Source organism: Tursiops truncatus, chromosome 3, assembly GCF_011762595.2.
Source record: "Tursiops truncatus isolate mTurTru1 chromosome 3, mTurTru1.mat.Y, whole genome shotgun sequence".
NCBI classification, from domain to species: Eukaryota; Metazoa; Chordata; class Mammalia; order Artiodactyla; family Delphinidae; genus Tursiops; species Tursiops truncatus.
This window is the reverse complement of record NC_047036.1, coordinates 170,924,258-170,939,112: the sequence shown is the minus strand read 5'-3', so window position 1 is coordinate 170,939,112 and position 14,855 is coordinate 170,924,258. Positions and strand designations below refer to the sequence as shown.

General features: G+C 58.4%; 2 protein-coding genes across 2 annotated transcripts in view; one reads left to right on the top strand and one right to left on the bottom strand.

Moving 5' to 3' along the window:
- The first annotated feature begins 763 nt into the window (after positions 1-763).
- AZU1 (azurocidin 1) lies at positions 764-13,584 on the top strand. The gene is made up of 10 exons (XM_033855117.2): positions 764-917; positions 1,197-1,353; positions 1,780-1,921; positions 2,427-2,663; positions 3,081-3,231; positions 11,428-11,587; positions 11,960-12,074; positions 12,773-12,865; positions 12,915-13,001; positions 13,414-13,584. Exons 1-10 carry the CDS (start codon positions 800-802, stop codon positions 13,582-13,584), a joined length of 1,431 nt encoding a protein of 476 aa, XP_033711008.2. The 5' UTR covers positions 764-799.
- The window catches only part of MED16 (mediator complex subunit 16), a 39,855-nt gene continuing 31,422 nt past the window's right edge, over positions 6,423-14,855 (bottom strand). Inside the window, exon 17 of the mRNA XM_073803596.1 lies at positions 6,423-6,443. The gene's annotated coding sequence lies outside the window, so the exon portion shown is untranslated. The remainder of the gene's footprint in view (positions 6,444-14,855) is intronic.

The window sequence follows — 14,855 nt, the reverse complement described above, 5'->3', positions numbered from 1 at the left end:
TTCTGGATACTCAACCCTGTCTTTCTCTCCCCTTGGCCTCATCTCTTGCCCAGGCTCTGAGTGCCTGAAACCTCTGAAGACCCTGCTTCAGAAGGGGAGACAACCTCTCCAGGACCACCTGGCTCTGGGGGCTCCATGGCCGCACCTGCCCACTTTAGAGATGCACAGACTGAGGGCGGGAGAGTGACCCGGCCAGGTGCCCACAGATAAAAACCCTGTAAGTGAGAAGCTGGACACAGAAGACACACAGTGTGTGATTCCATTGATGGGAAATGTCCAGAACAGGCCAGTCTACAGACAGAGAGTGGGTTCCTGGTTGTCAGGGGCTCGGGGAGGGGAGGGGGAGTGACTGCTGATGGGGACGGGGCTTCTTCTGAGGTGATGGAATGTTCTAAAATTGGGGTGGTGGCTGCGTAACTCTGAGAAGATACTAAAAACAATGGAATTGCACGCTTTAAACAGATGAATTGTGTGGTACTCGAATTATATCTCAATAAAGCTGTTTAAAAAAAATAAAAAGCAGTAAAACACACACACACATGCAAAAGCCAGGACAGGAGGGCAGTGGTGGAACCTCCAGCACTCAGGCTGGAAAGCCAAGCGGAGCCCCCATTGTGAGTGGCACGGCTGGGTGTCAGCCTCACCCACATCTGACGGGTCGCCCACCGTACAGACGGGAGGACGGGGCACAGGGTGGGCAGTTGGAGGGCCCAGGCAGGCCCCAGGAGCGGTTGGCTCTGGAGGCCTTGGGCAACTGTTTCTGACGGGAGGGGCCGGGCCCTGGGTCGGGGGTGTGCCGATGGCCAAGGCGCCAGGTATAAGGGCGCCACCATCCCAGCCACCCCCATCGGCCCCCGTCATGACGGCACTCAGACTGCTGGGCCTGCTGGCCAGCCTGCTGGCGACCTCCAGGGCTGGTGAGTGCCTGTCCCAGGCCAGACGTCCCCATCCATGCAGGGGTCCAGCTGCAGGGGACCGGCTCTGGTGGGAGGGACCAGCGGGCGCCAGCCCCTGCTTCCCTGGACTCAAGGCTCAGGGAGGGAAAGTGACCTGGCCCAGGCCGCACAGCCAGGCTGGCCCTGACCAGCCCTGGGAGGGTGGGCCCCTGTCCTTTTAGGGAACAGGGGGGCGGGAGGCCGGGGTCTCCCCAGGGATGGGGCTGAAACCGGGGGAGCTGCAATGCACCCTCTCCCCAGGCTCGGCCCCGCTGGCGGACATCGTGGGTGGCAGGGAGGCCCGGCGGCAGGAATTCCCATTCCTGGCCTCCATTCAGACCCAAGGGCGGCACTTCTGCGGGGGCGCCCTGATCCACCCCGGCTTCATCCTGACAGCCGCCAGCTGCTTCCAAAGCCGGTGAGGAGGGAGCCACAGGGTGGGGAGGGGGGCTCGGAGAGGGAGAGAGCTCGGGGGATTCCTGGGGGAGCGGTGCCTGGTAAGTGAGAAGGAGAGGGTCTTGGCGAGGGGGAGGGGTCTTAGGAAGGGTTGAGGGGCTTGGAGAGGGAAATGGGGGGACCCAGGATGGAAAGGGGGCCCAGGAGGGTCTCGATCTGGAAACAGAGGGGAGATACGGCTGCAGAAGGAAGCAAGGAGGCTTGACCATCACTGCTGTCCTTCCTTTGGCTCCTGGGCTGTGGTTCAGCGGGCTAGTAATTCCCTGCCTTATTTGCAAACCTGCTGTCCATCAATGCCCGGGCCCTGGGGCGGGTGTGGAAGGTTAGGGACTTCCCCACAAGCCCCCAGGACTGCCCCAGCCTGGTGTCTGCCCCCACCTGCCCTTAGCAACACCGGGACTGCCACTGTGGTGCTGGGGGCCCACAACCTGAGGCGGCGGGAGAGGTCCCGGCAGACTTTCTCCATCAGGAGCATCAGCGAGAACGGCTACAACCCCCAAGAGAACCTGAACGACGTGCTGCTGCTGCAGGTGGGGAGAGGGGTGGGGGGTGGGGGGCTGACGACGGCCTGGGGGGCTCAGGAGGGACGAGCCACGTGTACGGAGCCTGTGGTTAAGTCGTACAGCCAAGTGCACCATCTATTCAGCCATCCTCTGATCCTGGACACAGTAGCTGGGCCCACTTACCCTCCCACCAGCAGAATTTAAAACTGCCCATTTCTCCGCATCATTACTGACACTGCATAATATGATTTTTTAAAATCTTCTGTCAGTTGTGATGGGGGATGGTGCCTTGTTTTATCTGCATTTCCTGGGCAAGCGCTTCACCTTCAGGGTCTCTCAACCCCCTTTGCGATAAGAACGATTGATCCCTTCTCTGGAGGAACCAGAGGCCCAGCGAGGTAAAGTCACTTGGCCAGGACCCAAACCACCTTACAGACCAAAACTCATGTAGCTGCCGCCCTGGCTCCCAGCTGGGCCCCGTGAGGCTCTGGTCCCCAGCTCCGCCCTCTCCTGACTCAGTTTCCCTCCCCAGCTGGACCGTCAGGCCAACCTCACCAGCAGCACCGTGGCAGTGGTACCACTGCCCCCACAGAATGCCACGGTGGAAGCTGGCACCAACTGTCAGGTCGCAGGCTGGGGCGCCCGACGGCAGAGAGGGCGTCTCTCCCGAGTCCCAAGGGTCGTGAACGTCACTGTGACCCCGTCGGACCAGTGTCGCCCGAACAATGTGTGCACCGGCGTCCTCACCCGCCAGGGCGGCATCTGCCTGGTACGGGCTGGGCGTGAGCTGGGGTGGGCCCCAGGTGGTGGGAAAAGCAAGGACAAGTGCCAGGCTCTGGGCTGGGGGCTGGAAACACAACAGGGAGCAGGACAGGGTAGGGTCTGCCCGTGTGGAGCCAGGGGCTCCCAGACCTTGTGGGTGGGGAAGTCAGGTGTCAAGACAAAGACGTGCACGGGACAGGCCCAGCCCCGGGCAGCAGGAAGTTCCTGGGGGCATGTGAGACCTGAGTTGCAGGTAGGAGTTAACCCAGCAAAGTTGAGGGAAAAGCGTGCAGGCAGCGGGACGGCACGTGCCAAGGGCCAGGGGCGGGGACAGGATTTGTGGGTGGCGTGAGCAGTGGTTCTGGGTGGGAGCAGAGTAGCGGGGCTGGGCCTGGGATGCCCTGACTCTCCTGCCGCCCTGCAGGGGGACGGGGGCACCCCCCTCATCTGCGACGGCCTGGCGCACGGCGTGGCCTCCTGGTCCCGGGGGCCCTGCGGCAGGGGCCCCGACTTCTTCGCCCGCGTGGCACTCTTCAGAGACTGGATCGACTCGGTTATAAACCAGCCAGTCGGATGTGCGCCAGCCTGACAGACCCCCAGCCCAGCCGGTGGGGCGCGCGTGAGCCGCCACGGAGCCAGCCCCCCACGCCTCTGTCCCATCCCGCAGCCCCACCCTGGCCCGCGCAGTCGTGACTCTAATAAAGGATCTGTTCCCGTTCTGTCCACAGTACCTGATTTCTGCTTTGCGGGGGCGGGAAGGGGCTGGGGGCCGAGCGCAGGGACATCTTCCGGCAAGAGTGGCATCCACCCCAGGGGCCTCCACTCACAGAATCCGCTCGCAGCCCTGAGGACCAGGGCCTCTTGTTATCTCCACCTGACGGAAGTGGCGCCAAGGCTCAGAGAGGTTGGGTGACTACCCTGAGGCCACACAGCCAGAGTGGGCTCTGAACCCACATCTGTGAGATTCCAGGCCCCCTTAACCGTCTCTCATTTTGGTCGAGAATACAGTCACCCCATAGTATCTGCAGGGGCTTGGCTCCAGGACCCCAGTGGATACCCAAACCCGCGGATGCTCCAGTCCCTTATATCAAACGCCGTAATATTTGCAAGTAACCTACGCACATCCTTCAGTGCACTTAAAATCATCTCTAGATGACTTAAAATACCTAATAAAATGTAAATGCTGTGTAAATGTAGTTGCCCGCCTACAGCAAATTCAAGTTTCGCTTTTTAGAACTTTCTGGAAATTTTTTTCCCACTTTTTTTTTTTTTTGTGGTACGCGGGCCTCTCACTGTTGTGGCCTCTCCCGTTGCGGAGCACAGGCTCTGGACGCGCAGGCTCAGCGGCCATAGGTCTAGCCGCTCCGCGGCATGTGGGATCTTCCCGGACCGGGGCACGAGCCCGTGTCCCCTGCATTGGCAGGCGGACTCTCAAGCACTGCGCCACCAGGGAAGCCCTTCCCAAATATTTTTGATCTGCTGTTGGTTGAATCCGAGAAACTGGCTTTAGACTACTTGCCACTTGAATCGGTTAAAGAGCCTTATGTGAAAGGAACTAAAATATAAATGTTAAATAATAAATATAATTTTATAGGGACTTCCCCGGAGGTCCAGGGGTTAAGACTCCACGCTTCCACTGCAAGGGGCACAGGTTGGATCCCTAGTTGGGGAAATAAGATCCCACATGCCCCGCGGTGCAGCCAAACTATATATATATATATGTATTTATATATTTATATAAATGATATATAAAACATGACAAACATAATCGTATAAATAACATACAAAACATAATAAAAATAATTATATAAATGATATATAAAACATAATACACAGGGGCTTCCCTGGTGGCCCAGTGGCTGAGAGTCCGCCTGCCGATGCGGGGGACACGGGTTCGTGCCCCGGTCCGGGAAGATCCCACATGCCACGGAGCGGCTGGGCCCGTGAGCCATGGCCGCTGAGCCTGCGCGTCCGGAGCCTGTGCTCCGCAACGGGAGAGGCCACAGCAGTGAGAGGCCCGCGTACCGAAAAAAACAAACAAACAAACAAACAAAAAACACATAATATAGCTTATTAAACTAAATAAAATTGTTTCATTAAAATAAAAATTAAACCATACCTTACATTACATATTAGTATTTATTATATATTGTACTTGTATTTTTAAAAATATATACTTAGGGTCTTCCCTGGTGGCGCAGTGGTTGAGAGTTCGCCTGCCAATGCAGGGGACACGGGTTCGTGCCCCGGTCCAGGAAGATCCCACATGCCGCGGAGCGGCTGGGCCCGTGAGCCATGGCCGCTGAGCCTGCGCGTCTGGAGCCTGTGCTCCGCAACGGGAGAGGCCACAACGGTGAGACGCCCGTGTACCGAAAAAAAAAAAAAATATATATATATATATATATATACTTAATAACTCATAATAAAATATACCAAATCCATTGTGTAAATATTATACATCTATATTTATAATATATTTATCTTATATATTTATAATATAATACATATAACGTGCACCTAAAATCAGTAAGGAAAACAATTAGAGCCCAGTAGTAAAATAAGTGGGTCCCGGATGTAAACAGTTCACAGCAAAGAAACACAGAAGGCTCTTGACGATGTGGAAACACTGCCCCTCACCCAGTGCATGAGAAATGCCTGCTGGCCTGGGAGGTGGGCTTTTCACCCAGGGGGGTGATCACGAAGCCTGCCGTCTGCGGTGTCTCGTCTGGGGTTGGGGGGACGGGGTGGCAGGGACGGGTCGGGCATCCGAAACAGGTGCCGCCCTGGGGGCTGCCCACGTGTCACCTTGCACAGACGGGGACAGGTCCTGCCACGTGGCTCGAGGGAAAGAGGCTGCAAAGGATCCCGTGTTCCGGGCTGGCGGTGGGGAGACCACAGAAGGCCGGGGCGGGCGGGTAGCACACAGCTGTGGAAGGGGCTCAGCCCAGCCGGCGTCGGGGCCAAAATGGAGATGCCCAGCTCTGCCCTTCTCCTGGAGGCACTGCTGACGCCCCAACACGCAGGGGAGGGGAGGGGCTCGAAGGGGCGGCGCTGTGCCCCGAGCGGGGTGGTGTTGGGGTCTGTGCGGTCCCGAGCCCCCTGCCCTGACCGTGCACCCTCCACCCACTCACTGCCCCAGAAGCCCCCAGCGATGGCCCACACTCACCGGCCACCAAGGTTAGCTGTGTTGCCATTAAGCCATTTTACAGATGGGGAGCCCGAGGCCCAGGGAGCTCCTATCACCACTGGCGTTGCTGACGCTTATTGGGCACCAGCTGTGTGCCAGGCCCTCACCCCATCCTACAGGCCTGGTCTGTGGGACCTGGGTCTGTTTATTTGTTTTTCATAATTTGTTGCAGTGAAATTCACATAACATAAAATTCACTCTTTTAAAGGGAACAATTCAGTGGTTTCTAGTGTATTTCACTAGGTTGTGCAACCCTCACCGCTGTCCATCACCCCAAAAAGAAGCTCCGTCCCCATCGGCAGTCACCTCTCCTCCCCGTCCCCCAGCCCCTGACAACCACTAACCACTAACTCTCTGTTCCTGTAGACTGGCCTGTCCTGGACGTTTCCCATCAGTGGAATCACACCCTGTGTGTCCTTCTGTGTCTGCCTTCGCTCACTGAGCATCGTGTTCTCAGGGTCCATCCACGTGGTAGCGAGTGTCGGGGCTTCACACTTTTTCACGGCTGAGTGATGTTCCCGGGTGTGGAGGGATGTATATCCACATCGTCCATCGATGGTCTCTGGGTTGGTTCCACCCTGGCTAATGTGAATCACGTCGCTGTGGACATTTGTGTACATGTTTTGTTTGAACATCGATTTTCAATGCTATGGATTTGTACCCAGGAGTGGAATTGGGGGTTCAGAATGGGCCCTGCTTTATAGAAGGGGAAACTGAGGCCCAGAGAGGAATGTCAGCGGCTCAGGAGCCCAGAAGGGTCCCAGGGGTCCCGCCTGCTGATTGTTCAGATGGGGAAACTGAGGCCCTAGGGTGTTGCGGTCCAAGAGCATATGGTCTCAGCTTGGAGCCCCCAACACTGGCCCCCTCAAGAAAGGAGTGTTTTTCCTTTTTCAGGAGAGAAGAGGAAAAAGAGGCAGAGACAAAGAGGCTGAGCCTCTCCCGCCCTCCTTCCCTCGATCCTGGGTGGGTCGGCTCGGGTCCGCTTGCCCCCTCGCCCCGCCCCAGCCCGCGTTCCCGGCGAGGCCGTTGCCTGTTGCACCAGCCACAGTTGGAGCGGGAAGGGGCCGAGGCCACAGCTTCCAGCCTCACTTCCCCTCCACCTGCCGGCCCGACCCCCAGAGGCCCCCGATGGTTCCCTCCCTCCCAGTTACAACCCCCAGGGCTCCCGGTGGCCCCAGCTCCCCACCCAGTCCCGTGCCTTCCCAAGCCTCTGCCTTCAGGCAGCCCCCCAGCCCTGCACTCACCTGCCTGCCCCCACCCCAGGCCTGAAGCAGCGAGGAGGACCCCGGGCCATCCCCCTGTCTTGTCTGATGCTGTGACTCCCCTCCCCCCCACCCCCCACCCAACCCACCGGGAGGCTCCCTGGGGAGTGAGAGCTTCCGGCCAGGACCCTGTGGGCAGTTACCTAGCAAGGTTGTGTGTGTGTGTTTCTTTTTCTTTTTCAGTTAAAGCTTTATCGAAATGTACTTCTCCTACCATACAACCCACCCGCTTAACAATTCAGCGGCGTTTAGTATAGTCACAGGGTTGTGCAACCACCACCTCTAATTCCAGAACATTCTCACCACCCTGAAAAGAAGCCCTGTCCCCATGAGCACTCACCCCCATGCTCTCCCCCAGCCCCTGACAACCAGGAACGCTCTGCCTGTTCTGGACGTTTCCCATCAATGGAATCACACCCTGTGTGTCCTTCTGTGTCTGGCTTCTCTCACTGAGCATCGTGTTCTCAGGGTCCATCCACGCTGTGGCGAGTGTCAGTGTCTCTCTCCTTTTCGGGGCTGAGTGATGTTCCCCTGTGTGTATCCCCTTTATCAAGTTCTTAACTGTATTAGGGAAGTCAGCCCCTGAGGTGGGGTTGTTCTCATGACTCCCCAGCATTAACAGATGGGGAAACCGAGGCCCAGAGAGGTGGCGTTTCTAGCCCAGAATCGCAAAGCACAGCAGAATGTGAACCAAGGCGAGGGACTCCGGACCCTGGGGTGAACCCGCCCCGCGTCTGGCCCCAGAAGAGCCCGGATCTGAGAGAGGCACGTGCTGACCCGGCCCAGCCACCGAGAGGACAGGCTGAGACGGGGAGAAGCACAGCAGAAAAAGGAAGGGAGTGGTGGGGTGACAGCGACAGGGCCGGCACCTGTGCTCACCACACCTCACTGCGCGCCCACACACTCCAATACTCTAACTTATCCAATCCTCCAGCTGTCGCCCTGGGGGAGGGACTATGACTACGATCACCCCATTGTACACGTGGGGAAACCGAGGCACCAAGCAGCCTGCCCCGCTGGACCGGACAGTGCCAGTCCGAAGAGATGTTCTTGTCAAACGAGAAAAACCAGTTCTGAAAGCAAAAGGCACAGCAGCCCCGGGTTTCTGTGGAGACATGTCAGGACCACACCCAGGGCTGCGGAGTCCCAGACGCCCGGCGGCCTTTCCCGAGTGACTGGGCTGATGTGTGACTTAAAAACACTTCGGCAATACAGATGGCCAACAGGCACATGAAAAGATCACTAGTGATTAGAGAAGAGGAAATCAAAAATACAATGAGGTGTGAATTCTGACCTCACACGGGTCAGAATGGCCACCATCAAAAAGTCTACAAATTACAAATGCTGGAGAGGTTGTGGAGAAAAGGGAACCCTCCTACACTGTTGGTGGGAATGTAAGTTGGTGCAGCCACTGTGGAGAACAGTGTGGAGGTTCCTCAAAAAACTAAAAATAGAGTTACTATATGATCCAGCAATCCCACTCCTGGGCATATACCCCGACAAAAGTATAATTCAAAAAGATTCATGCACCTCAGTGTTCATTGCAGCACAATTTACAATAGCCAAGACATGGAAACAACCTAAATGTCCATCGACAGAGGAATGGATAAAGAAGATGTGGTATATATACACAATGGAATATTACTCAGTCGTGAAAAGGAACGAAATAATGCCATTTGCAGCAACATGGATGGACCTAGAGATTATCATACTAAGTGAAGTAAGTCAGAAAGAGAAAGACAAATATCATATGATATCACTTATATGTGGAATCTCAAATATGACACAAATGAACTTATCTTCGAAACAGAAACAGACTCATGGACATAGAGAACGGAGTTATGGTTGCCAAGGGGGAGAGGGGTGGGGGAGGGATGGACTGGGAGTTTGTGGTTAGCAGATGCAAACGATTATACATAGGATGGATAAACAGCAAGGTCCTACTGTAGAGCACAGGGAACTATATTCACTATCCTGTGATAAACCATAATGGAAAAGAATATAAAAAATAAATTAATTAATTTGAAAAAAAGAGCCTGGGGGGGGAAAAGAAAAGAATATATATATATATATATATATATATATATATATATGTATAACTGAGTCACCTTGCCGTTTAGTAGAAATTAACACAATATTGTAAATCAACTCTACTTCAATAAAATTTAAAAGATAAAAAATAAAAACGCATCGGCAGAGGGGCAGCCACCCGCAGGGCGGGAAGCAGTGAGGCACGCAGGCTGCTCCAGGAGTCCTTTGTGGGCAAAACTCAGAGCAGGTGTTTCTGCCTCAGAGACGTTCATTCATTCCAAAGGGGAAAGTGTGACTCGGCGGGAGGGACACGCAGGCGCCTCAGAGATGATGCCCCATGTCCTGGGGACCATCGATCGGTATGCAGACCCCATCTCCGTGTGGGGACCCCGCACAAGCCCATTCGGAGGGACGTTCCCCCAAAAACCCACCAGGTTGCCACCAAGGACACGGTATGAGGGCCAGGAGAGGCTGAGGGGCTGCCCCAGAGCCCAGGAGACTCGGGGAGGCGAGGGTGGGGGATCCTGGACCAGAGACTGGCTGATTGTGAAATCAAGGCGGCCTGTGAGGGGGCAAACTTTGTGCAAGACGTGGCCCCGGGGAAGCTGGGGCAGCACATCCGGGAATTCTGCGGACTGCTGTAAGCGTGAAATGCTTTCAAAATGAAAAGCTTAACAACTTTTTTTTGGCCCCCAAATTCCGTGAGCTCCTCTATCTATGCTTCTGTAGGTTTAAATTTTTCATAATAATGAGTCAGTTATAAATAGATACATAAATAAATGTCTCCCGGCACCAGAGTCTCCCCCTGCCCCCTCCCGTGTGGGGCAGCATCGCTGGTCCCAGCCACTGCATGCCAGGAGCCCCCCAGTCGTGACGACCACAGGTGACCCCAGATATCTCCAGGTGTCCCTGGGGGAGGAATCGCCCCAGGTGAGAGCTCTGCCTTAGAGGGAAGAGCGACTCCCCCAGACAAAGTGAGGGCAGAGAGATGATCCTGTGGGTCTCAGGAGGCGCAGGGCTCTGAGACCCTCACCCCCTTTTCTGTCCTGCTGAGTGGGATTCATCCCACCCCTGCACACGTCGGCCACATCTCACCTTGCTGGGGCTACAGGGACCCTCTGGGGGCAGGCAGTGCCCCCTTGGAGGTGTGGAAGCTGGGGTGCATGTCACTGTGAGGGCTGTGGCCACAAGCCCCCTTGTCCAGAGGACTTCCCGCATGGGGTGGGTGGGAGCCACCTTCCTGCATCTCTTGAGGACCCCGAGCCTGAGCCTGAAGCCCCTGCAGGCTTCCGGGGGTGCAGCTTTGACCCCCAAGCTCCCCAGCCCTCAAGCTGGAAGGAGGAAGTGGGGACGCCCAGTCCAGGTGTGGGGCAACCCTAATGGCCTCCCTGAATTGGGGCTATAAGAGGGGGTGGGCAGGCAGGGGGCATGGCCCAACCATGACCCGAAGCTGCAGACCCTCCAGCCCTGCCCTCGCCCCGGTGCTGCTGGCTGTGCTGCTGGGCGGTGCGTGGGGCCCAAGTCCGTCCGTCCGTCCATCTGCCTGTCCCATGCCCTCACGGCTCAGATGGGGAAAGTGAAGCAGGACCCAGCTCAGCTGGCTGCTTGGGATGAATGCCTCAAGGGGAGGAGAGGAGAGAAAGGGGGGGCCTGGGATACGTAGCTCTCTTTCCCCATCTGTAAAATGGGCAAAACCTAGTCCTTCCTGCCCAGGGAGGTGTCCTAGGGACTCAATATAACCAGAATCCCTGGACAGCACCTGGCACCCAGCAAGCACTCAGTAAGTGTGCACGCACGAACGAATGTGTCACCGAGTGAACGACGCACATGTCAGAGGAAAAACCGGAGTGAGGGAACCCCTCCGCCCTCATCCTGATGAGGCTTTTTCATGCCTCAGTTGTCCATCTGCAAGATGGGTCATCTTGCCAGCTTCTTCCCCCTCCTGACCTCCAGGACTGGGCGCCGCTTCTTCCTGGGAGCCTTCAGAAATAATAATGATAATGACCACCGGGCTCTCCCCAGCGCTAACTGTCCCGGGCCCGGGCCTCTTCCCTCCACAGCCCCCAGCCGCCCTGTGCTGCTATGGGACCTCCAATTTGCACATGGGGAAACGGAGGCTCTGAGGGGTCCCGGGCCTGGTGAAGGCCACACAGCGGCTCTGCCCTCGTCCTCCGACCCCAGTCTGGGTTCCCTGGGCGGGGGATGGGGCGGTGGGGTGGGGCCGGTCCCCCGTCCAGGGAGCCGCGGAGGGCGTTAGGCAAGGCGACGGCCGCTGACTCCGGCGTCCCCAGGTGTAGCCCGGGCCGCGGAGATAGTGGATGGGCGGGAAGCCCAGCCCCACTCGCGCCCCTACATGGCGTCGCTGGAGCTGTTCCCCAGCAACCACTTCTGCGGGGGGACCTTGATCCACCCGCGCTTCGTGCTGACCGCAGCCCACTGCCTGAACAACGTGTGAGCGAGTGCGCCTGCGCGGTGCGGGCCTGCCCGGGGAGGGGGTGGTGCTCCGAGGGAGGGGGCGCGGCGCTGCCCCGGGGGTCCGAGGGGGCGAGGCGCGGCCTGCCTCCGCTTGCCTGGTCTCAGCCCCTCCGTCCATCTGCCCAACCCTCTCATCCCAAACTAGGCAGGCACCTGCCCTGCTCCCCAGTCCGACGTGACCCCCTGAAGCCCCAGGAGGATTAGCTCAAGCCAGGGGTCCAACCCTCGGGGGCAAGATGCAGACGCGGGGGGGGGGGGGGCGTCTCCTGGGACGGCGGGCAGTCCCTGAGGGGCTGCACCCTGGGCCTCAGGACGGGGGGGGGGCGCGTGGGGGGGTCGGGGTCCCAGCGAGGCGCACAGCCTGCAGACCTCCGAGCCCACCGAGCAGAGGTTCAGCATCAGCCGCCTGTTTGAGAACAACTACGACCCACAGGAGAAGCCGAATGACGTCCTCCTCCTGCAGGCGGGTGCGCGGGGCCAGCAGGGCCCAGGGACCCCCGTTCATTCATTTTCCAGCACCTACTGTACAGGAGCCCCGGCGGGCGTGGGACACGGCCTGGTGGGGAGAGAGCCAGTCACCACCTTCTGAGCAAGCGGGATGCCCCCACGCCCCGCCCCCAGCCTTTGCCCAGCTGCATCCCCTCCCTGCTGCCTGCACTGTTCCCAGATACCCTCAGCCTTGGCACCAGCCTCCCCTCCTCAGGGAAGCTTCCCCTCACCCTACTTGAGTGACAGCCACCCCTCCCCCGATACACTGTTCCGTCACTGGGCTATGTTTCCCTTGACTCTGCCGCCTGCCATTCTCTTCTTGGCCCCTCCCAGCCCCAAAGATCAGCTCCGGGAAGGCAGAGGTAGGATCCCCAGGGCTTAGCCCAGGATCAAGCATACAGTTGGTGCTCAATAAGTGCTTCGTAAGTGAATGAACGCAACAGTGACCAATGCTGCAAAGGGGAGTCTCATGGCCTCGGGGAATGTGAAACTGAGCCCTGGCAGGTTTGGAGGGTGATCAGGGCAGCCTCCCTGGAGGAGGTGACCCCTGAGGTAGAGCCAGGCGGAGGGAACAGCATGTGCAAAGGCCTGGAGGAGGCACTTTGAGATAATCGTCCACGGGTGGCTGCGGGTCCTGGAGACTCACTGCCCACCAACCGCCCTCTGTCCCAGCTGGACCGCCCGGCCACCCTCAACCCCCAGGTTGCGGTGGCCCAGCTCCCCCAGCAGAACCAGCTGCTGCCCCACGGCACCCAGTGCCTGGCCGTGGGCTGGGGCCGCCTGGGCACCTGAGCCGCTGCCCCAGGTCCTGCAGGAGCTCAACGTCACCGTGGTCACTTTCCTGTGCCGGCCACAGAACGTGTGCACCTTTGTGCCCCGGCGCAGCGCTGGCATCTGTTTTGTATGTACTGGGGGCTGCAGCTCGGTGGCTGCAGGGACAGCCGGGACAGGGAGGGAGGGCAGGCAGGCGGGTGCCTCCGTCACACCATCTGGAAGGTGGGCACACCCATCGTGAGGGGGTAACGGGGCCTTCATGGGTCTGGGGGCTTTTCCACTCCGCAGCCCCCCCTTGGGTGGGTGCCCCAGCCCCGCTCCTGGGGCCACACCCAGAATTCTGGGGTCCAGGTATATAGCAGGGGGCCAATAAATGCCCTCTCTCCTCCAGAGGGGCCTCCCCTCCTTGTCTCACCCACATACTTTAAAGAAAATTCTAGACTGGAAACATTTCACTCCTACGTGGCCCCTTCCCCTGAGGTAGCCTCATCTGGCTGCTGGCCTGGCCTGAGTGACTGATCGACCTGCACCCTCCCCAGGGAGACTCGGGCGGCCCCTTGATCTGCGAAGGTGTCATCCAGGGCATGGACTCCTTTGTGATCCAGGGATGCGCCACCCGCCAGTACCCGGACTTCTTTGCTCGCGTCTCCCTCTACGTAGACTGGATCCGCTCAGTGCTGAGCAACGCGGGGGGCGAGGACGGCCCCTGAGCCCCCCCCCCACCCCCGGGCACTGAGGCCATGCTGTGGAGAGACGCGGCGGGTCTGCTTCTGCGCCCGTGCCCCCCTTCCTGCGCCCCCGGCTCTTGGGAGCCAGGCAGACCCACGGTGCATCAATAAAAGCTGAACCGTCCCCCTGGCTCCTGTGTGTCCTTCCCACAGGGAGATGTGGGGGAGAGTGGCCCAGGGTCCTCAGCGTCCGAGTCCCCAAACCCCGAGCTCGGGGTGGGGGTGGGAACAGAGGCCTGGAAGTCGGAAGAGGGCGCAGGTCACAGCGGATCCCACTCCCCAGATGCCCGCAGACGTGGGTTCTAACCCAGCCCCGCCAGTGTGACCCGGGGCAAGTTGCCGCCCCTCTCTGTGCCTCAGTTTCCTCATCTGGAAAACGGAGTCACTCCAGACATTTCCCAAGTGTCCAAGGAGCCCCACCCTGGCCCTCAGGGCTAGGGGTGTCCTGTCCAGTTCTGTGTCTCCTAGCTCTGGGGCCACTTGAGGACCAAGCTCTCATAACACGGGGTGCCCAGGGCCTGTGGGGCTCCTGACCGGTCAGGGGCAGGCAGAAAGGCTATTAGGGAGGCTTCTTGAAGGAGGCAGCAATGCCTGAATACGAACAAAAGGAGAAGTGTCGCCAGGCAAGGCACAGCCAGTGTAAGGGCCCTGCATCAGGACAAGCTTGGGGGTGTGGGGGAAGGAGAGCAGGTCAGGGAGGGGGCAGGGATGGAGCATGCAGGGCCACAGAATGAACTGGGGTCTAGAGGAGAGGCCTGAGGCCAGGCAGAGGTAGGGGTCATTGGCCAGCCGTGGAGAGGGCACGTGGCCACGGCAATGAGGCAGTGGAGGCTCAGAGAGAGGGGCCAACCAGCTCACCGGACACACCAGAGTTGGAAGGCAGCTCTTTTGTTACTGATTTACTCTGCCGCCATCTGGTGGCAGCATGCGAATTCAAGCTGGAGCCAGAACCCCCAGGGCTGCCCCCTTTTTAACTGTTTCACACCTCAGCCGACCACCCCAGGGGAGGAGATGAGACTGGTTTTCCACTTCAGCAGGAGCAAGGGTGTGCTGAGACCTGAGGCAAAGCCGAAATCCTGGGAAACGCAAGCTGATAAGTGTTGAGGGAACGCCGGGAATTTTCTGCATTTCCCACGGGCCAGCGGCAGGGAAGTGGTTTCTATAAAAAGCCCAGAGGGATTTTGGTGCCCAGCACTGGGGGTAAATGAGGTTTGCTGGAGGGAATGTTGGATTGAGCCCATTGATGGGAACAG